Here is a 23,720-nt window from a genome sequence, read left to right as displayed (position 1 = left end):
CAGTCTGAGACCACAGCCATCTTGGCCCTACAGGTATTTTAGGAGTTGCTTATTCATCCTCAGGAGGATCCTCTTATGCAGAACAAGCAGATGTAAGAAATGTGTCTCTGTAGCTTTTTATTCCTATTTATTTTTGCTTTTGCTCTTCTGATGATTTCATTCTAGCAGTGGCTAAAACTCAACAAATGCACCTGCTCTCAGAGCATTGCATTAGAAGGTTTTCTGGGCCCTCACTTAGATAAGGCATAATGCTTAGTCCTACGTGGGACAGTTTTCTAAGTTATGAAGGTAAGCCAGTAGGTTCCTTCTGGATGAAGTCCACCATTACTCGTAGGAATTATCTTTGTGGATGAAAAAGACTTTCTCCCCTCTTCTACTCCAACTGTCTTTTGAATTCCAAAGAACAGCATTCAGGCCTCTCCTTGCTTGTTTTCCCTCTTTCAGCACCTTTATTTATTCTTCTTTATTCAGACTGCCATGGGTGCAGGAGAAGCCCACATATAGGGCTTGCTCTGGGCTTGAGGGCAAAGATAACTGAAGTGATACAACATTTCCTCCTGTGCTCCTATTCTCTGGCAGCTACTTGGACAGAAATGGATGGAAACTATGCTGGAAACTTCACTCAGAAGGGAATCTTTATTTAAATTATTTTTACTGCTCTATATTGTCTTCCTTCCCTCTTCCTTTCCATCCGTCCCTTCTCTCTTTTGCCCCTCTTCTTTGTGATTTTATTTTAAATGCTCCTGAAATGAACTCCATTGGGGTGCCCATACCAAAAATCCTCTTGAGTAGTATTTACAAATTAGATAGCCATCATTTTCGGTATGCAGGCTACCACTTACAGTGGATCCTGACCCTTGGCCTTGTAGGTGGAAGGAATTCACATGGAGAAACATCCAAACACACTTCACTAGGAAAACAGGAAGGCAGTGCACCTTCCTGTTACAGCTTGTCTTCTCCAGATTAACAAAAATACTTTATGATAAGGGTATGAAAGATCCTGACTACCTTTCAGGCAATCCAGTTTTGTTTAAAGATGGATTGAGATGTAGGAAAAACCTACACTATGATGGAAGATGAGGAAGGGTCCTTATGTTCCCAGTGATTTTAGGAACTTTTGACATTGGTGAGTAATAAATTGTTCATTTCTGAAAAAAGCTAATTGGAGACTACCCAGTGCCAATTAGATCCTCCATTGCCTGCTCAGAGGGGTATGGTGAGGGATAAAGACAAAGACAAATTTGTAGGTACAGAGGGACAGGCAGATCAGTGCTTCAGATTGGGCACCAGATAAAGACCTCTTCAGCTTGGCCCACTTTCATTAGCCAGTGAGAAGCACAGGGGGAGAGCTAGTGTACTTTTCCTGGAATGAAGTAGTAGAACCCAGGACAGATTTAACATCACAAAAGAAACAAGCTAAGATCCTTCTGCTTATCTGGGTACTTGCTTTCTTTGTGCTGTCTTCCCCAGATGTTATCTTGCCTCAGGATGGCGGGGGTGGCTACATCCCATGTAGCCAGGAAGCCTGCAGACTTCCACAAAAACTTCCTTATTCCTTAAGCAAGTCAGTGTCAGCCTCATGACTGAGGGTCCCACAGAGTGGCCCCCACCAGTCTATACATATCATGACTGTTCCACAATGGGATCTTCTGCCTAAGAAACAGCAGCTTCACCAAGAGGAGTGGTAGGCGGGGGAAGGCAGGGCAGAGCGCTGTAGATGGGAAAGAGGATCTACAGGGGAAGCGGGTACCTATGCAGTGTGCTAAAGTTCAATACCTTTGAAGAGAAGGGCCATCAAGAACTTCCAGAGTTAGAGCAGCAGCTCTGTGAAGCGAAGTTGATAGCTCTACCTTATATTTGACATGGGTGTTGTAGCTAACAGAAACTGGATATTTAGAGTTGGTTACCACGTTTTTTAAAAATTTCTTATTTTTCTATTGTCAAGTTTTTTTTTAATTACTTCTTCCCTCTCGATATGTTTACTTTATCACATCCATTCCAGGTTCTACAGATCTATGTTTTCCCAAATTTTATTGAACCCATAGTAGCTGCTTCGTAAAATTCATTTCTTTTTCCATTGGTGAATTTTCTTTGTTTCAAAAATGAGTCTTTCTCTACATTTTGAGTGCTGTGTTTTCTGTCTTCATTGTTGAATCTTTTCCTAATTTTTTTTTCTGTGTAGTCATTCTTGAGTCAACAGAGGTAAATGTCAACTGGTGGATCCCCCAAACAGAAAGTGGTTTGCCCCAGATTCCCTCCTCTGCCTGCCAGGATGTTAATAAAGTCTTCTGCTCATCTCAGAAGCTAGAAAGTGAGATAGATGCAAAATTATGGTACCTCTTGTGCATCCATAAGATACTTCATTTTGAAAGTATTTGGTCACTTGTGCATCCATAAGATACTTCATTTTGAAAGTATTTGGTCAGTTGAAACTCCTTGGTGAGCCTTGTTTTGGTTTACAGTTTTATGGTGGGTCAGACCATCCTGATAAATAAATAAAACTGCCAATGGTACCACTGGTGATCTACATCAAGAAGTCATTTGTACTGCTGATTTCCTGCTAACCATGGCACAAGACTAGGGTTCTGGTGGAGCTGATTTTTAGGGCTGCTTATCTCAGCTACTGAGTGGGTTTCCAAAGTGGTACTTTCTCTGAGACTTCTACTCTGTCTCTGGCCTGGGGGACAAGTTTCCTAATCACAGGATATCATGAGGTTCTTACAACTTGATTCCCTCACTACTGTGTCTTAGTCCCTCCCTTTCTTCATCACTGGGACAAAATACTTGACATTCACGAAAAGAGAAGAGGTTTATTTTGGTTCAGACTTACACTCCCAGAACAGCTGGCTCCAGGAATCAGTGAGAAAGGGAGGAACTGGGGAGGGAGATAAATCCTTCCAAACTACACACCCTATGGCCCATCTCTTCTAACCAGACCTCACAATCTAATCGCAAGCCAGATGTAAACCCTCATGATCTAATCATCTTCCCAGAGCCCTGCCTATGAGTGTGTAAAGCTTTGAGGGGACATCTAGGTAGAGACCACAGCGCTGAGAGTGGCAGTTATTTTAAATAATTGATAGAAACCCATAATCTATATAATGTTTTTGATCATTTTAATTGGTTTTTAATATTAGATTTTAGTTCATAAGAATAGGACCATATTTTAGGAAAAGAAGTGTCAATTTATTTTCATGTTTAGTTGTCATTGTATTATTAGCATGGGGGAGTTATTAATCATATCCTTAAGAGATCATAATGTTGACATGATTTTATTGAAGTGAAAAGGTACACTCTGTCAAAAGAAACAGGTTACAAAACAGCATGTTTGTTATGGGTACTTTTTTTAATTTTCAAAATTGCATTAATGTATAGAATTATATTTTATTGGCCACTTCTTTCAGGAAATTTTTGAAACTACCTTTTTTTGTGTGTTTGTGTGGTACCTGGGATCGAACTCAGGTCCTTGTGCTTGTGAGGCAGGCCACCGAACCGCTGAGCTAAATCCCTGGCCCTTGAAACTACTTTCTTATACTTTCAAAGATTAAAGATTGGCTTAGTTAAAGATAGGCCTTGAATCCATAGTCCGTTTAACTGGATAGTCTTGAATGTACCATCTTAGCAGATTACTGTCCTAGAGGATGCCTTAAAGTTTGTTTCTATTTTGTGGAAAGCATTTGAAAGATAGCATTTTGCACTTATCCACACCTGAAAATATCTTTGTTGGTGTCACACATACATGACAACTCCAGTGGATATAGGCATACATATTTTCAGTTATACCATATTATTCTCAAAACCTGGTTAAATTGCTTTCTGGTGTTCGACATGGCAGAAGTCTATGGCCAGTTTAAATTTTTGTTACTTTGAAACTGATATGTTTTATTTCCTCAAAGCTTTTCCAGTTTTTAAAAATTATTTTTTGGAATAAAAACTTAAAACTGTATGTTAGGTGTTTTCTTTCTTTCTTTTTTTCTTTTCTTTTCTTTTCTTTTCTTTTCTTTTCTTTTCTTTCTTTCTTTCTTTTTTTCTGCTTGTTTTCGGTCCCTTTTCACCTTTTTATTTGGGTCTCATTTTAGTCTAGGAAACTTTAATTAAAGCCACTTCTGTCTGTTTATTTCCTGTGGAAACCCTGTTATAGGTAGATAAGAAACTCTTGTTCTCACTTCTATTAGTCATATTCTTTCTAATTTTTTTTCTATTTTGCTGTTTGCTCTAAGATTTGCTGAATGGAGATGGCTCCTTTCAGAGATTCATGTTAAATTCATGGTAGAATCTTTCAGCTCCAACAGAAGAAAGACATTTTTGAAAAATTTCAGTTGTTCTCCTTTTACTTTGCCTGTTCAGAGGCCAGACAGCCTAGGGGTAGCTGGGCCTCTTGAGGTGAGAATCAGAATTGGAGGCAGACTTAGCTAGGAATGTGTTTGCTAAATGATGTCCAGTCCTTATTTGGAATAGCAGTTGGGACTTGCTCCTGCCATCTCCCCATTCTTTAGCAAATGGGCTGTCCATTGTGTATTACTGTCAGGCCCTTCCCTGCTAACTCTGGGAGCTGGTGCAGCTAAGGTTGATCCAGAATTTTTCTCATTCTTTATTTTTGGTCATTCCAATGAACTTTGGGAGATGAGTAGTTTATGCTTTTTCAAAAGTCAACCTAGTCTGTCATGTGAATCAAATCTGAGGATATTTTGGAAGATGAAAACAAATTACATAAACCAATGGGAACTGGAGCCTGGTTTCACATCAAATGACTTAAATATCCAGTGAAAATTACCTTCATTTGGTTACCTGTGATGATCAAGGTCAGTGAATAACAACAGTGACAATAATTAAAACAGGAAGTAATGTATTTTATATTAATTTCATTTTATCTTTATATCAACTGGGAAATTTTGCAGTTGGCTCTCCGTTTTACAGATCGCACTCAGAGAAGTTAAATATGTTGTAAAGTAGAATTCAAGCTCAAGTTTATTTTCAGAGTCTGTATTCATCTTTGCTGGGTATCAAATGGCCTGAAGAATAGTCCAGATTTCTGTGGTATTTACATTGTTCCTAGTTACTGCACTTTGATCATCTGCAGGCATTTTATTGCCCTCATATATGCTGAGTCCTCTGTGCACATAATGTTCATATAAAAAGAGAACATGTTTTATTATTTCTCTTGGACTATCTACAATGCCTCTGCTTATCATTCATCCTCATTTTTAAAAAAATTGAGTATGTTTCCACTTTCACAGGGATTCTTCCTATGCAGTAAAATGGTTTACATTTATCTATTTCTTTGGTGGTGGTTTAAATCTTCTCATGTCTGCAAACATCCCTGGACTGTGTTCTGCTGTTTTCTAAAGCCAGTGCTGAACCAAGTGCCAGAACAGAGTAAAATTTCAAGAGGTGTTTGGTAAAAGTGCTGCTGGCCATATTTCAGTATATCTAGTTAAAACCACAAAGATAAAATTCTAAGGAAAAGCAAAATAATTGATAGTGTAGGAGCTCAAAGATAAAAGAGGGCTAGAAAGTGTTGGGAATTACCAGGCCTGGCTGCTGAGAAAATTTTTTGTCTTTTGCCTAACAATGGGGAAAATGTATTATTTATTTTATAGCTTATTCATTTGGCCCATGGTTATTTTCCTTTCAGATGTATTGGAACAAATAATATCTGATGAGTATAAAGTAGGTGTCCTCTACTTGTAGAATTGTTCTTTATTTCTTCGGTTTTAATGAAATTATGTCCTTTTTCCCCCTAGGTTACGGTCTTTGGTCAAACAGTTAGAAAGAGGGGAGGCTTCAGCAGTAGATCTCAAGAAGAATCTGGAATATGCAGCCACAGTGCTTGAATCTGTATACATTGATGAAACCAGGTAAGCTAAAAAATGACCAGAGCGATAAGTAAATGATGCTAAATTTTCTGTTAAATAGCTTAGTTTTATTAGTACATGTTTGTAGTACATAAGATTTACATTCGTTGGGTGGAGTTGGTATGTTCATAACACATCTTAGTTTCTTCTTTCAACCTCTTTCCCTTCCCACTCAACCCTTTTCCCATCCTTGGTCCCCTTCCTGCTTGAGAAAGATCTGTCTACTTCCTATTAGCTATGTTTCACTTTGCTCTTTATTTATAATTTGGGTCTCTTACATAAGAAAAATGTGAGATATTTAAAATAGCTTTTGAAACTGTCCCCCAAGGCAGGTAGGAGGTACTCATCAAATTAGTGGGTTGAAATATTGGTTTCCATAAACTCATGGGATAGATTTGGACAAGTCACATCCTCTGTATACATCTTCACCCATTAAGAAAAAAGCTAATAAAATTTATCTCACATGACTGTTGGGACCATGAACTAAGGTAATATAAAAGAAGAAATAATCCTACAATTTTAGTAAGATTTTCTTATATAGAGGGTTGCATTGTAATTATTGCATATTGTTATAATGTCAGTCTAAAAATTTGTTTGTCTTAATTGACAATTCCTGTAACTTGAGGCTCCAGAAGTGTTCCAGAAACATTTCTTCTCTTCAATCCCCAATATTCCCTCATTACTTATGTATATATTATTTATTTTCTTAGCCATTTGAATTATCTGAAAGGATTGAAGTAGTTTCCTGTACTAAGAATGTATTTGAAAGTAACAAAATTGCTTTTTCTTTTGAAAAATGTTGAAATGTTGAATATGAAAGCTATTTTTCTAATTAAAAAAGGCTCCTCTATCATTTTTTTTTTCTGGTACTGGGGATTGAACTCAGGACTTTGTGCTGCTGAGCTACATCCCTGGCCCCTTCTGTCAATATTTGTGATGTTTTATTTTCTTTGCCAGATTTCAATCACAAAGTATTTCACTGTAATAAGGATGATATGATTTATTTTTGTAGTGATATGATTTGTTTCTAATTTAATGAAATCTGATATCACAGTTTGTATTAGTCAGGTTCTCACTGCTGATAGAAAAACATCAACACCCACAATTTAAGGAAAGAAAAGTTTTTTTGATTCAATTACAGTGAGTTCAGTCAAATGTAGGCCAGTTCCAGTGCAGAAAATGCATGGTAGAAAGGCCACACAGAACAAAGTTGCTCACATCATGGCAGCCAGAAAGAGCTGGGAAAGAGGGGATGAGCTGGGAAAGGAGATATATCCTTCCAGGTTATGCCCCAGTGATGTGCCTCTTCTGAACCCACCTCTGAACATGAGACTTTTGGGGATTATGTTAGATCTAAACCATAGAATTCTGCCCCTAGCCCCAAGAGGCTCATATTTGTCTCACTATATAAAATACATTTAGTCCATCTCTTAAGAGTTGCCAAACTCTTGATAGTTCCAGCATTGCAAAAAAATCCCAAGCCTAAAGTCTCTGAGAGACTGAAGGCAAACTCTTAGACAGCTGTGAGCTTCTCTAAAAATCAAAAAAGAAAATCAAACACCTCCATCATATAATGGCACAAGGTAAATATTTCATTTGCAAAAGGGAAGATTGGGGGAAAAGAAAGAAATCAGACCAAAGCAAGGCTTAAATAAGCTGGGCAAAATTAAATACTGTAGTTCCATGCCCAGCACCTAGGGCAGATTATGTGAGATGTGACCTCCAACGGGCTTAGCAGGGCCAATTGGCATTGCCAGTTGCAGCCCACATGGCTTTTCTCTTTTTTTATCATCTTTTTTAAAACACTAATTTTATTGTTACATTTAATGTATACAATATAATGACATTCATTGTTGGAAATTCGTACCTTTACCTAATGAACCTTGGTTCTTATTTTTTCCCCATTCCCCTGCTCTCCCTTCATCCCCTCCTTTCCTCCTTATCTACAAAGACTGTTTGCATTGTTTTTCATTTTCTCATATTAATTCCATTCCCTTCTTTCCTTTCCCCTACCCCTCCTGTTTCCCTGTCCTCTTTTGTCCTTTTTCTTCCTATTTGACATCCATTACACCTTTTAGTCCTTATTTACACTTTCAGTTTCTTATACTAGAGAAACTTTTTGGTATTTATGTGTGTGCCCTCTTTATATCACTTAAGAGTATCGCCTCAGTGTGTATCCATTTAGCTATAAATGTCTCTAGTTTTTCATTTTTGTGGCTGAGTAATATTCCATTTTATTAAAAAACCAGTTTCTTCATCCAGTCTCCTATTAAAAATTGTGCTGCTATGAACATGGGTACACCTATATCACTATGGTGTGATTCTTTTAATTCTTTAGGGAAGATAGCCAGCAGGGGAATAACTGGGTCAAGTGGGACTTCTAATCCTAGGGTTTTTTGGGTTTTTTTGGTATTGAGGTTCGAACTCGGGACCTTGAGCTTGCAAAGCAGGTGGTAGAACCACTGAGCTAAATCCTCAGCCCCCCAATACTAGTTCTCTGAGGTATCTCCATACTGCTTTCCACTGTGATTACACCAGTTTGCACTCCCACCAAGAGTGGAGCAGTGTTCCTCTTCCCCACAGCATTGCCAGCATTTGTTATTGGTTGATTTCATGATAACAGCCATTCTTTCTGGGGATAAAAACCCCATGATCATCTCAACAGATGCAGAAAAAGCATTCGACAAAATCCAGTATGCAATCATGATAAAAAAAAAAAACCTACAAAATATTGGAATAGATGGTCTCTACCTCAATCTGACAAAAGCCATCTATGAAAAACCAACAGCCAATGTCATACTAAATGGTCAAAAACTGAAATCCTTCATGCTAAAATCAGAAACAAGAAAAGGGTGTCCACTATCACCACTCCCATTCAATATAGGTTTGTAAACATTAACCACAGCAATTAGACAAGAGAAAGAAATAAAAGGAATAAAAATAGGAAAGGAAGAAGTCAAATTGTTGTTATTTGCAGATGACATGATTCTATATATAAAAGACCCCAAGAACTCAACCAAAAGTCTTCTAGACTTAATAACCAAATTTAGTAAAGTAGCTGGATACAAAGACAACACACAAAAATCAATAGCTTTTCTGTACAAAAAAAACCAGATTCACAGAAAGAGAAATGGGGCAATCAGTTCCTTTCACATCAGCTTCTCTCTTGAGCGGGCTCCACTCACTTCCTGCAGCTTTTCTAGGCAGATGCTCTATATTCATCGCCAATGTCATGGGATCTCCAGTGAATCTTTGGCCTCATGCTCACTATGACCCTGTCATACATTTTTGCATGGCTTCTCAAGTAATCTTTAGAAGGCTTGGTGGAAGCCTCTGTGACCCCATAATTCTCGCATTCTTCATGCAAGAAAAACCAGCACTAACCACAGGGATGATGTGAAAGTCTCCCAGCTTGAGCAATGGCCTGTTCCCCTTGGACCATAGCTGCAGCAGCTTCTGAATGCTTGGATACCTGAGCTTAGGGATACACTTTCCTAGGTGACCCTAGGTGAGGTGGGTTCCCTGGGTATGTCTTTTCAAAGCAAAGTCTTCCTCTTTTATACCATTAAGCCTGTGAAGGGTGAGCTCTGGCCAAATCCAGAGATACATTTAAACCATCTTCTCTATTGTTCTGATGCAAGGTATTTGGCTTGTTTATAATACTAAACTTCTCAGCAGCCAAGTTGTTCTCACTTCCAAGTGCTCCTCACAGGCACTTCCTTTCTGGCCACCAGCAACATTTTTCAAATTATTCACCCTTGATTTTTGGTCCTCATCTGGCTAAAAGCAGCCAGTAGTATCGATGCCTCAGCTTCCGCATTAGACTGCGTTGAAATTTCCTCCTCTAGATTAATTAGTCAACTGCCCATAATCTCACTGTCCTACAGAATCCCAGGATATGTTGACAGTTGTTTTTCCAGAGTGTAACACAGCTGGCCTCTAGTCCAACTGCCAGTGGAGTCCTTGTTCCCACCTGAAACCTCCTGACCCTAGCCTTTACTGTCTGCATTCCTGTTATCATTCTGGTATTTTAAACTCTGACCGGTATCACACATCATGCATTGCTCAAACATTCTATAGCTTCTCTAGCCCATATCTCCAAACATTTCTAAACTCCTCCTATAAACCAGTTCCAAAGATTTTTAAGCCATATATTTAGGTATAGTCACAACAGTGACCCACTCCAGTTACTAATTACTGTCTTAGTCACTTTTCAGTCACCAAGACAAAATACCAAATATCTAAAACTTTAAAAGGGAGAGGTTTGTTTTGGCTCAAGAATTTTAGTCCACTGTGGCTGATTCCAAGGCTAACATGGCATGGTAGAAGGGCATGGCGGAGGAAAACTGTTCACTCGTCAGCAAGCCAGGACAGCAGGGCGAGACCAAGATGAGAAAACACACTCCCAGTGGTCAGCCCTACCTCTGAACATGAGATCTTTGGGTTACATTTTAAATCTAAATTATAGTTGGAGGTGAAAGGGAAAGGAGTACATAGGAGACAAGGAAAAAGCAAAAGCAAAGTCTTTGTAAATAGAGAGGGATGGAGGGTTAGAAGGGAGGGCAAAGGAATAGGGAAAAAAATAAGAACCAAGATATATCATGTAAAGGTGCAAATTCCCAATGATGAATGTCATTATATTGTATACCTAAAATGTACCAATAAACTTAATTTAAAAAATATAGCATATTCTTTCCAAATGTTATATTTACTCCTCTTCTTCCCAATTTATAAATCTAAAGAAACACACACACACGTAATTTTGCTTCTTATTTTTAGTAGTGCTTAATGTAAATATAAAATACAACTTTAGACTTTACTATAACATAGCTCTTTATGTTCTTTTCTAGTGGTCTGACCAATGACAAGTTTGATAAATAACTCAAACAAATGTGTTAAATCATTGTTCTAAAACACTGTATTATTTTGAAAGTTTTGTTTTAATTTAGAAACAAGATTCTTTTGTTTTTTTTTGTTTTTTTTTTTTTGAGACTGACCTGGAACTCACTATGTAGCCCAGGCTGGTCTTGAACTCACAGCTCACAGTGATCCTCCTGCCTCAGCCTCCCAGTGCTGGGATTACAGGTGTGCGCCACCACGCCCAGCTGAGAGGAAAGGTTTATTTTGGCTCCCGGTTCTTGAGAAGCTAGTCCATTGGTGCTTTTGAACCTGTGGCAAGGCAGCACATCATGGTGGGAGCATATGATGGAGTAAAGCTGCTTACCGCATGGCAGGGAAACAAAGGAGAGAAAAAAGCAGAGTTAAATCCCATAGATCTTTCAGGGGAACATCCCCAATAGCCCAGAAACCTAATAGCCCCTACCCTGTTAAGTTTCTGCCACCTCCCAATAATGCTAATGACTGAGGACAAAGAGGACTTTGGCAGACATTCCAGATCCAATGTGTGACATTCAGTTGTAGTCAAGAGAGTTATCCTGAAATGGCTGAGATTTCACCAGCCTTATTAAAATGACGCAGTGTTCAGAGAAAGAGCTGTGTTGTGAAGAAAGGGCTCTCACTTCAGATTTGTTCTGTGTTCTGGTGATGTTTCTTCTGCTCAGGAGACTCCTGGATACGGAGGATGAGCTCAGTGACATTCAATCCGACGCTGTGCCTTCAGAGGTCCGAGACTGGCTGGCCTCCACCTTCACAAGGCAGATGGGCATGATGCTCAGGAGGAGTGAAGAAAAGCCCAGGTTCAAGAGCATCGTCCACGCAGTTCAAGCTGGAATATTTGTGGAGAGGTAAAGATGCCATTCAATGACCGAAGCAGTAGAAGGAATGCGTTTCCAGTAACTGGAAAATATGTGTTAGTTTTAAGATCTTTAAAAGCACTGAAAATTCTGGATGGAAACACCCTTGACTGGGAAAAATGAAACCAGAGCTATTTAAACCTGCGTAGAATTATTAGGGCAAGCTTTTTCCTTTGCTCAAATTCTTTTTGCTAAGCAGAGAAGATTTAGTTTGAGTTTAAACAAGAAAAATCAACTGTTTCATCATCCTTTAAAATATGTGAGTGTCCACCTTCAGAACAGGTCAAGGCTATGTTGAACTAACTCAAGGAGGACAGTTGGTTTAAGGGGTCTGACTTCCCCATCGCACTTCAATTTTGTCATCCCTTTGAAATTGAATTAATTTCTATCCTTGAAATAGATTTATTTTATTTTCCTGCAGTTCCCATTGTGCACATTTTAGAAATGCCATAGTGAGTTCAAAGTTCCCTTGGGACATTTTTCCTGCTTCTTTTTGATAGTTCTAAATTGGGTACCCACAAGAGTTCTTCATTCAGGTTCATGTATGCTGGGTCCACTGTACTATAATTGTTTGGTGCAAAACAAGTAACCCTTTTTAAAAATATAATCTGCAATCAGGAGTACACAGACTTCAAATTTTTTCCCTCAGTGGTTCGTGTGTTTGAGATTGCTTTAATTTGGTTTGATTTTAACATTGAGACCACATAAATGACTTTGAAAATATCACAAAAGGAATTTAAGTAACTTGGATCCCCAAACGTCTTGATTTAGATAACTTGAGTCTCCAAACATCTTGATTTCTCATTATCTGTCAATGCTTTGTGTAAACCTGTGGATTGGTAATCCTTTTTTGTACGATATCACACTGCATCTTTCTGACTTTGACAGAATGTATAGACGGACATCAAACATGGTTGGACTGAGCTACCCACCAGCTGTTATTGAAGCATTGAAGGTAATACCAGTACCAGATTTTACAATGTACCTGTTACCTCTTGAATTTATAGTTAAATTTGTTGTTAGAAAATAAGAGGCTTCCTTTACAGTTCTTTTTCTAGTTATTCCTCTCTTTGCCTCCCTATTTTATCTAAGAATCAAACTCCTGGGCCCAGGGATTTAGCTCAGTGTCACAGAGCCTGCCTCATAAGCGCAAGATCCTGAGTTCGATCCTTTGTACCACCCCCCGCCCCAAAGAACCAAAACCTCAATGAATTTTGTTTCTTTTTGTTCCCTAGTGTTTGGTTGTGTACAATGATCTAGCATTATAAAGTTTGCCTGACTTTGACCATCAGAAATCAAACATGTTATGACAAAAGTATTTACCACTAGCAGGATCTGTAGTGATTATAATTCTATCGTTATCTAGTTACTCATGCCAAGTTCGTTATATGGATAAGAAACTAAGATTAAATAACATTTTAAAAAATTGAATAGAAATAGAGCTGACATTTGATAGCAGAATTTCCAACACACAGTGAGTTCTCAGTAACATTTTGTTGATAAATGTGTGTTCCCTAAACCTTGTCCCTTCCATATATCTATATATTCTCCCCTCCATATGTGTTTTCTGAAGACTCACAGTGAGTTAATCATTTCAGAGGAAGTCCTACAAATGATTGCATTTAAATGACCTGACTCCTGTAGAGTTATTCCCAAGTAGCCAACTCTTAAAATTATATAGAATAGTTCTAAGAGCCCTAAAGCAAAAGTATTTCTCTAGGCAGTAGTTAATTCATATCCACTTGTCTGAGACTGATACACATATTTTGTACATGCTTTACTCTGGATTCCAAGGTGGAGCTGTCCTGGGGCCCAGGGTTATTGGGTTCGTTGACATTTCATCTTTCTCCCATGGAGTTGACCCATTTTTTTTCAGGAGCATTATAGAATTCTGACTTCTGCTAAAGCCATTATCTTTCTCTGAAACCTGTAAAACTATGACCTGATGATATTTTCAGAAAAGAAATTAGCTATTCAAGGAATTGGTGATGAAAGTGCCTCAGTTAATTTAATGTTGAGAAAAAACCTATCTTAATTATATATTTATAGTTCTTCCTCTTATCTCAGAGACATTCAGTAAGTGAATTTGCTATACATATGTGTGTGTGTTTGTGTGTGATGTATCCGCTTTTGCCATTTTTCTCTATATATATTTCCTGTCTCTTCTTAACTCCTATAAGAATAGGAAGGGTACAGCAGTGGCCACATGTTTTCTCTGAGCCCATCCTAACCCCCCTCTACTGTTGAAAACATAAATCTAACAATATTTTCATTTAATCAGTTGTATCACTTCATGAGAGCTGTTGTTTAATAACACTCACTCTGAAATTGCACTGATTTTCATAATTAAACCTGAAATGTTCAGTGAAAGCCTTAAGAACATTACAAGAATATTTCAATTTGTAATTTCTTCCTTTCTCGTGAACACAAACACTGGTGGGTATAAGGACACTGAGACATTTATGAGAATGTTGTTTCCAAATTGAAGCCTCTTTTCTATGCAGAATAACTGGTGAGGGGAGACAGGGTGACCAGAAACTTGGAACAACCTGTGATGTGCATGAACTGTTATTGTACACCTAAGGATAAGAAACTCTTAGATACATACAGGTCTTTCTCAGAGGCAAGGCACTTAAACTCTTCAGACCAGGAATAAGAACTAACTGGTTGCCCTTCTCCACATGTATTCCTGATGTATGTAGAAAGGTGAAAGCTGCTGTTTCTCTTGGTCCTGTCCCCTGTCAACTGGGGAACTTCAAAGGCTTCTTGCTTTGTTATATTTTTCCAATTCCCCAAACTCCTGGTTTTTTTGCCGTGGTTTGGAGGTGAGTTGGAGAGATACAGTGATAAGTTCCCTTTTTTCTTTTTTTGTATAGTGCCTGTTGGGGGGAAGAAAAAAAGGTTATTTCCACTTTACTGCCAGGGGTTTATATGCAATCACTTTTTTTTTCTATTACAGAAAACTTCCCCCCAAACTGAGTGGCTATAATTCACTAAAATAAGCATTATTCCACTGTCACGTTAATTTTTGCAGTTAATGTAAGCAAATGGCATAAAATGATTTTAAAGTTAGAGAATAATTAAGCACCAGTCAGCTCCAAATTTGAATTAAGTTGAATTTATTCTTTTTATTTTTCCCACTCAATACATATTGGCTTCTAATTTGAGGTATTTTATCTCTGATCTTCTGGGGTGTGGTTACTGGAAATGCAGAAGCATGCTCTTCTTAAGAAGGGCATTTACCCTATGACTTAGGAAGCGACTCCTTGGACAAGCTCCAGACTTAAAGTGAGAGGAAAGGTGGCGATTCGGCTCCCCTCAGGTTGTACTAACAGAGGCTCATACAGTTTCTTCTTGAAAATGATCTTTGAACAAACTGGGTAAAGAAGAAACATGGTTCAAGGCAGCTACATGGGTGCTTGTTAAAAATGCAGATTCCAGATCCAGGATTCCTCATAGTCTTGTGTCTGCACCCCTCCCACACCTCTAGAGAATGTTGTTTAGTGAGGCTCCTGTGTGGTTTGGAAGAACATTGAAATTTGAGAACCATGGTTAAGATTTCCATAAAATAGGTGTCCAAAGGGAATGAATATTCTCCTCACTGAATTCACTCATCCTTTCCTTTCTCTGAGTACTAATATCTAGAATAGAGTTCAGCTGTTTATATGATGATCTCTTTATTTCCAGTGGTAGAGGGCTTGGCACAGCTTTTCTTTTCTTTCTTTTCTTCTCTTTTCCACATTCTGGAGAGTAAGGTTAAATGTTATCAGACATGACAAAGTTGTCATTTAGTTGTCAGTGGCTTTTTCTTCAGAACAAGGATCAGACAATGGCTGTGACACATTGCAGTGCCAGTTATAGTAACCAAGGTAAAGCTTCAGGTCTCCAGTAGATCTTAAATGGCTTTGCTGCCTATTTTCTAGGCCTAGCTGGGAATCTCCTAAATGAGGCCTGGGTTGCAGCGCAGGTTCCTTGAGGTTACATTGTCATCGGTCAGCATGACATCTGCAGCCTTTCATGGGATTATTGACACTTGCTAAAAAGGATCTATAGTCATGTGTAACATAGAAATCATTTACCAACTAGCTATGATAAGTTTATTTTTTTAACTGTAAATGTTGTATGGGACTGTAAGATAGGAAAAAAAACATTTGAGGATGGAGAGTGTGTTGCAGTCTTGTGCTGTGAAATCCCGGGTGAGGGCTGTAGGCCCATGAAAAGTGAGATGATGGGTAGCTGTGTGACTGTAAACTAATACATTCCTTCTTCCTTTCCTGTCCTGTAGGATGTGGACAATTGGTCCTTCGATGTGTTTTCCCTCAATGAGGCCAGTGGGGATCATGCACTGAAATTCATTTTCTATGAATTACTCACACGCTATGATCTGATCAGCCGTTTTAAGGTCAGTACCTCATTAAAAAAGATAAGTAAACAATATACAACTTGTCTATCTTTAAATGATTTGGGGGATAAGGCCACTAGAATCAATCTATCTATCTATCTATCTATCTATCTATCTATCTATCCATTTATTTTGTGCAACTAGAGATTGAGTCCGGGATCTTCACACTGAGCTACATTCCCAGACCTTTTTTGTTCATTTTAACACAGTGTCTTGCTCAGTTGCTCAGACTGGGTTCAAGCTTGAAGCCCTCCTACCTCATCTCCCCTGAGTGCAGGGATTACCAGTATGCACTGCCACACCTGGTTTGAGAATTCTAGTGCAAAGGCCGCCGATCAGTCCTTTTACATAGACAGAAAACTGCTCTGGGTAACTCAGGAAGCGTCTTTATGTGTCTGTCACTGCTGTGCATCCTTCCTTGGTGCTTTCAGTCACACCATGACTGGGGCATCTCATTGGCAAGGAGACTGGTGAGAAGCCCTTTTGGATCTCAGTCTTTCCTGGAATTACAGCCCAAAGCCTACAGTGACTGTGCTTCCCTGTGGGCACTGCCCACAGACCTCGGTTCAGCACCACAACATGTACTATCAACCACTGCTGTCAGAGAGATGGTAATGGAGACAGACTGAGCCTCTGTGCCTCTGTAAACTTCTTTTCCAGCCTTTGGCTCTTTCAGACAAATACTTCCACTTATCATCAGTGACAGACCACTGATATTTCCCAGCCACTCGTGCTTTAAATTAATTCTTCACTTTAAATACACAGCATGAAGTGTCTCTGTTGCTCAGCTGTCGCATACCCTGGGCACCCAAGGTCAGACCAGATCCTCAAGGAAACGTGTGCATTTATGGGGCAGCATCTCACCGATCAGGCTCTCTGCGTCAGATGGATGAGCCTCTGGAAAATACAGTCATTTTCTGTGCAACACGTTAGTTTCTCTCTATAGTGTGGTTCTTTGTCATTATTTTAAGAACTCCATATTGGAGGATGTGTTTCTTTTACATCCGTAAATACTTTATAGCAGTGGCCCTTAGGTGCCTCAACTGTTTTGTGTCAGAAACCTACATGAAAATCTGGAGGGTGCTGGAGTCCCTCTCGGTAGGGAGGAAAAGGTGCCATGCACAGACACACACACACACACACACACTCACTTTTGCTTAGCTTTGCACTGGCTCACTTATTTCCAAAGGACAACTCAACAGCCTCGGGTCCCTCTTTGTTTTATTTTATGGGTTTTTGTTTCGTTTTGTTTCTTAAGTGCTGAGGATTGAACCTAGCGCCTTTGCATTAAACTACATCCTTATCGTTTTTTATACTTCTTATTTTGAGACAGGGTCTCCTTACATTAGTTACCCATGCTAGGCTCAAAAGTGAAATCTTCCTGCCTCAGCCTCCCAGAGTGCTGAGATTATGAGGTGTATGTTCATTTTTTTAAAATTGATAATGAGTTAATCTCTTAAGAGCCTACTTAAATTTTTAAAAACTGACAAATGGTGAACATGGAAGAATGCATGAAGGAAGACTAGATTATGGAATCTCAGATTTGTTGCAATAGCATTTTCCTTAGTTTTTCTTTCTAATGTGGTAATTAGTCTCCAGAATGCATAGCCTCTCTCTCTCTCTCTTTTTTTTTTGGTACCGGGGTTTGAACTCGGGTCCTTGCGCTTGCAAGGCAGGCCACTGAACCGCTGAGCTAAATCCCCCAGCCCGCTCTTTTTAAAACTTCAATACTTTATCATAAACCATGGCATTGGTCCCAAAAGCTAGTACGGTGACAATGAATTTTCTAGGATCTGCTTATTTTGTGCACATCTCATAATAATTCTTAACTCTTTGCCGCATAGAAAAGGAAGCAAAGTACATTACACATATTTGAGATGGAATAGCAAGTAAGACAGTTGGAAATGTTGACCTAAGTCACTGGTGGGTCTAAGAAAAGGATCAAGTCTTTTATATTTTAAGAAATAAATGAATATATACTATGCCCCACATCTCATTTATTTATAGGAAAATAAGTACATGAGTCTCTTGAATTATAAAATTATTATAAAATAGACACAGTATCAAAGGAAACACTGGCTTTCTGCAAACCGGGTCTTGGCTGTATGTGTTGGACATGGGGTTGGGATGAGGTGAGAGGGGGAACAGAGAACAGCTATCAAAAACCAAAACCCAGACCATAGCATTGCAGTCTGTTATATTTTGGAACAGAAATAGGATATGTTCTTACATGTATTATTTAGCAGTATATTGTTGCTAACTTCCAGTCTGGAGGATCTCATTGCACTGATACTTATGTTACAAATAGTGACTGAGTTCACTAACTGGAACTAATTATTAGTGTTCTCTCTATGTCAATCAGTACTGTTTCCAACACTGTAGGGTGTCCTGTGCAGCATCCTTTTCCCCCTTAGGATTATGGCGGAAGACTGAGGATAGATGAGGACTAGCACAGACACCAGTAACTTAGTTTTCTGCATTTGCATCAAAATCATTGCCTTATATGTAAGCAAAAATGATGAAAAGTTGTAATTTCCTTTCTTGATGTTGAATGCCTCCAGAAAGGCATCTAAAGGTGCCTTAGACTTTTACTTCTTTGAAAGCAACAGTTAAGTTTTCTGCTCTCTTTCAGATCCCCATTTCTGCACTTGTCTCATTTGTGGAGGCACTGGAAGTGGGATACAGCAAGCACAAAAACCCTTATCATAATTTAATGCATGCTGCTGACGTCACCCAGACTGTGCATTACCTCCTCTATAAGACAGGAGTAGCGGTAAGTAAAGACAGGAACTCCCAGATCTCACCAAAAATCTGAGGATCATTTCCAGCTCTGTGAGACTGAGCCATGAGGAATACACTGTTCTGTGGGCTCCCTGCTCCTGAGTTATCTAAACACCTGATGCCTCTGACCTCTTCTCCATCCCGGACTTGATGAAATAGATATCTGCTTGTGGCTGGCATTTCACTAGGTTATGACCAGTTAAAATACAAACTGCTAGAAATTATATTTCTAGATATGAAGAGGTCATTTTATCGACCCCTTGTTATGGACAATAACAGTGATATTCATACATATTGAAATTGTATTATAGACCCAGCAACCACGTTACACCAAGTCAGTTTTTGACTTAAGCTGCTTGGGTCTTTTTTCAGGGATTGTGGTTCACATTCTATTTGTGTGCATTTGATTTTTTTGAACCTGAAGATTAATCTTTATTTCTGATCATCTGAATTTCTCTTGCTTGCTATAACTCTGCTCTTTAGACATTTTGTGTTCTCTATCCTGTAAACCAGTGGGTTAATGGACCTGCTCAACTTGGTTATCTGTGCCTTTGCCTTTTTTGCTGGATGTAACCATTAACTTTAAAAGGTATTTCTGTCAGTGACAGAGACAGATCTCCATGGCTTTTTTTTTTAAATCCCCTTCAGAATTGACATCAAGATAGACATTCTTTGGTTATGGTTATCAGTTAGTCGTAAAGCTTGTGCACATTTGTTATCTTTTCTGTCAGGATGTGTTGAAAGACTCATTTTAATTTTAATATTTCACTGAATTAAAAATGTAAGGAAGTGGGAGGAGTACGGGTTATGGAGCTAGATATAGTGGCTATAAATCTCTGCTTAATTACTTATTAGATTTTTGTGATCTGTGATAAATTACTTGAGCCTTTGAGCAAGATTTTTTCATTTGTAAAATGGTGAAAAATACTCCACCTTGCACAAGGGCTTTGACAGGAGAAAGATTTCAAAACATTAAGTTCCCTCTCTGCCTCATAAAAGAAGCACAATAATCAAGAATTGTTATTAAAGCATTGGAGAATTTACCCAAAAGCAATGACCATTTTTTTAGTTCTTATAAAGCTGACTTCTTAAAATATTACTGAAAAGTTTATTTTTAAATTACACACAAACTGGAGAGAGAACTTGTTTAACTTGATAAAATTAGTTCAGACAGCGCATTTAATGGTAGTTCCATGAAAGAATGGCATAAAACAGAAGTACATACATGAATATTGCTCTTGAGCATTTTTCTAGAGCTCTCAGCTAATGCATTATCATACTTTAAAAAGGTGAATGTCCACTCTGAAAATCATGAAAACCAACCACAGATTATTTGATCAGATAAAAGATCCTCAATAAGGTCTGAATAAAAGATTTTTCCTATACGCTGGAAATTAATAAGTATACTAGAAAAAATACATTCCCAACATTTCATTTATCTTTAAATTTTTTACTAGTGCTATACATGTTGCAGCACGTGATGACTGCCTTCCTTGTGGGTAGTTAGCACGTGTGCATAACACATCTTAATTGTTTTTCATCTCCTTCCCACCCTTTCTTCTCCCTCCGTCCATTTCTTGGTCTTCTTTTGCAAATAATCTGTCTCCCTATTTCTTATTATTTATCTTTAATTTTGCTCTTTGTATATTTGCGTTTCTCATTGAAGAGAAACTACACAATATTTAAGTTTGTGTCTGATTTATTTCACTTATTCCTCAAGGTGCATATATTTTCCTTAAAATGACTGAAGTTTATTCTTTTTCATAAAAGTAGTACTTCATTGTATATAGATGCCACCCTTTCGTTATCCATTCATCTGTTAATGATCACATGGGTCTTGTCCAAGATTAGCGTGTGTTGTGCTTGTAGATGTATCACTGTAATATGCTGTCTTTAAGTCCTTTGGGAAGATACCTAGAAGGAGAATAGCTGAGTCAAGTGAAATTTCTGTTTTTACTTTTCGGAGGAATCTTTGTACTGTTTTCTGTGATGGTTGTTGGTTGTACCAGTTTACATTTCCATCAACAAGGGAAAAGGGTTCCATTTTTCCTTGCAACCTCTCCAGTATTTGTTATTATTTGATTTATTGAAGATAGCAATTCTTTTGGAACAAGATGGGATTTGTGTTAAATCTGCATTTCTCTAATGGCCAAGCATTAGACATTTGGTTGAACATTAGACATTTGTACTTCTGAGAAATGTCTATTTGTTTCAGTTAGCAATTTTTTAAATTTACTCTTTTACTTTGTAAGCATCTAATTTTTTTTTAACTTTTTTTTTTTTTTTGGTACCGGGGATCAAACTTGGGTCCTTGCTCTTGCAAGTCAGGCAGCGGAACCACTGAGCTAAATCCCCAGCCCTAGCTCCTTTGTATATTGCAGATATTAGTCATCTGTCTGAGGAATAGTTGACAAAATTCTTTTCCCATTCTGTAGTTTGTCTCTTCACGCTTGGTTATTTCCTTTGCTATGTAGAAGCCTTTTAACTTGATCCCATTTGTTGGTTCTTGTTATGCTTCTTGTGTAATTTGGGTTCTGTTCAGAGCCCTTGCCCATGCCTCTGTCTTCAAGAGTTTTACCTATTTTATCTTCCAGCAGATAACATGTTTGTGTTTCAACATTTATGTCTTTGGTCCACTTTGATTTTAGCTTAGTACATGGTGAGAAATGTGAATCAAGAGTAAATCTGGCTGCATTTGCCCATCAGTTGGAGACTGGATAAAGAAGATGTGGTTTTTCTATAAGATGGAGTACTACTAAGCCATAAAAATGAGAAATTAGACTATTCATAGGAAAATGGATACATATTGAGGATATACTCCTAAGTGAAATAAATAAGTCACACATGTGTAAATACCGAATAGTTTCTCTGGTGTGAATAAACTGTTATAGTACCTGAGATCCTAAGGAGATAACTGACATTGTGAAATGGGAAGAAAAGGGCTAAAGGTATAGGGAAAGTTGGAAGGGTAGGGGAAAGGTAATAAGAGAAAAAAATAGGGGAAAATGAAAAAATGGAAATAAAGTGTTTGTAAATGGGGAGGGGAGGAGGGAATGAAGAGAGGGCAGGGACAGTGGGAAGAAATGAGAGCCAAGACCACCTGTCATGTAAAGGTACAAGATCCCAATAATGAATGTAACTGTACTGTATACCTAAAATGTACCAATAAACTCAATAAAAGAAAAAAATAGTAAATTGGGCTGGGGATTTAGCTCAGTGGCACCATGCCTGCCTCGCAAGTGCAAGGTCCTGAGTTTGATTCCCAGTACTTAAAAAAAAAAAAAAAAAGAGTAAATCATCTGCCTATGGACAGCCAGTTTTTCTAGCACTATTTGTCAAAGAGGCTATCTTTTCTTCTGTGTATGTTTTTGGTCTTTTTTCCAAAGATCAGATTGTTAAATGTACATAGGGTCGTTTCTGTATGTTTTCTTCTGTTTCACTGATGCACATTTCTGTTTTTGTGCCAGTGCCATATTGTATTTATTACTGTAGCTTTGAACGTCCAGAGCTGTGATGCCTCTTGGTTGGTCTTGTTGCTCAGGATTGCTTTTGCCGTTCTGGGTTTCTTCTGGTTCCGTGTGAGTTTTAGGAATGTTTTCACTAGGTCTGTGAGGAATGCTAAAGGTATTTTAAGTGCGATTGCATTAAATTTGTGTATCAGTTTTGGGATTGTGGCCCTTTTGACAATATTGTTTCTGCCTGTTCAGAACAGGGAATATTTTTACATTTTCTGACATTTTCCATCTTTTTCAGACTAGTTTTTTTTTTGGCGGGGTGGGGGTACCAGCCATCAAACTCAGGTCCTTGAGCTTGAGAGGCAGGTGTCAGAACCACTGAACCAAATCTCGGCCCTACTATAATTTTCATTTATAAGTCTTTCACTTCTTTGCTTAGATTAATTCCTATTTAATTTTTCTTGATGCTATTATAAATGGTCTTCTTCCTAATTTTGTTCTTGATGGGTTCTTTACTGGTATTCAGGAACAGTATTGAGTTTTGTGTATTCATTTTGTTTTTTGTTTTTGTTTTTTTTTGTTTGTTTGTTTTTTTTGGTACCGGGGATTGAACTCAGGTCCTTGTGCTTGTGAGGCAGGTGGCGGAACCACTGAGCTAAATCCCTGGCCCTTGTATATTCATTTTGTATCGTGGTACACTACTGGTTCCTTCTATGTGGAGGATCATGTCATCTTCAAATAATGATAATTTTACTTCTTCCTTTCCTATACATATCTTTCATATTTCTTCCTCTTGCCTGATTGCTCTGGCTAATATATCGAGTATTATATTTAACAGGAGTGGTGATAAAGGACATCCCTGTCTTGTTCCTGATTTTAGAGGGAATGTATTCAGCTTCTCTTCATTTAATATGATTTTAGCCATTGGTTTGTAGCTTGTATCAAATTGACATAAGGTCCATTTGTACCTAGTTTGTTTTTTTTTTTTCAGAGTTTTTTTTAATCACAAATGCATGTTGGATTTTTATCAGAGCCTTTTTCTGATCTGTTGAGATGGTCATGTGATTTTTGTCCTTGCTTCTGTTTATGTGCTACATTACATTTATTGACTTACACATTTTGAACTGTCCTTGCATCCATGGGATGAAATTTACTTAGTCATGATTTATAATTTTTTGGTGATTTATTGAATCCCTTGTATAAGAGACTCCAGAGAGCTCTCTTCTCCTTTTTGCTGTGTGGAGATACATCAGAAGGTGCCTTTTAAGAAATGAATTTTCACTGGACACCAACCAATACCTTGATCTGTGTCTCCAGAGCTGTGGAAAATAAATTTCTGTTGTTTATAAGCCATTCAATCTGTGACACTAAGTTCGTGTAACCCAAATGAACTAAGACACAGGATGAGGACACATGAGTGCCATTACAAAACTTACATTCTAGTGGTAAATTAGAAGAGACCAGGAAAAAGTAA

At 38.2% G+C, this 23,720-nt stretch overlaps 1 protein-coding gene across 7 annotated transcripts in view; it reads left to right on the top strand.

Annotated features, from left to right (window-relative positions):
• Positions 1 to 23,720, top strand: part of Pde1c (phosphodiesterase 1C) — a 576,741-nt gene that overhangs the window by 453,600 nt on the left and 99,421 nt on the right. For all 7 annotated transcript variants that reach the window (XM_010628348.2, XM_033757619.1, XM_010628349.2 and 4 more), the window contains 5 exons: positions 5,745 to 5,858; positions 11,417 to 11,599; positions 12,497 to 12,563; positions 15,894 to 16,010; positions 18,643 to 18,783. In XM_010628348.2, the coding sequence (XP_010626650.1) occupies positions 5,745 to 5,858; positions 11,417 to 11,599; positions 12,497 to 12,563; positions 15,894 to 16,010; positions 18,643 to 18,783 (622 nt within the window). The remainder of the gene's footprint in view (positions 1 to 5,744; positions 5,859 to 11,416; positions 11,600 to 12,496; positions 12,564 to 15,893; positions 16,011 to 18,642; positions 18,784 to 23,720) is intronic.

The sequence above is a fragment of the Fukomys damarensis genome, unplaced genomic scaffold, assembly GCF_012274545.1.
Source record: "Fukomys damarensis isolate Sample0158 unplaced genomic scaffold, DMR_v1.0_HiC HiC_scaffold_4, whole genome shotgun sequence".
Taxonomy (NCBI): domain Eukaryota; kingdom Metazoa; phylum Chordata; class Mammalia; order Rodentia; family Bathyergidae; genus Fukomys; species Fukomys damarensis.
The sequence above is the reverse complement of the archived record's forward strand: the minus strand, read 5'-3'. Positions and strand labels throughout refer to the sequence as shown.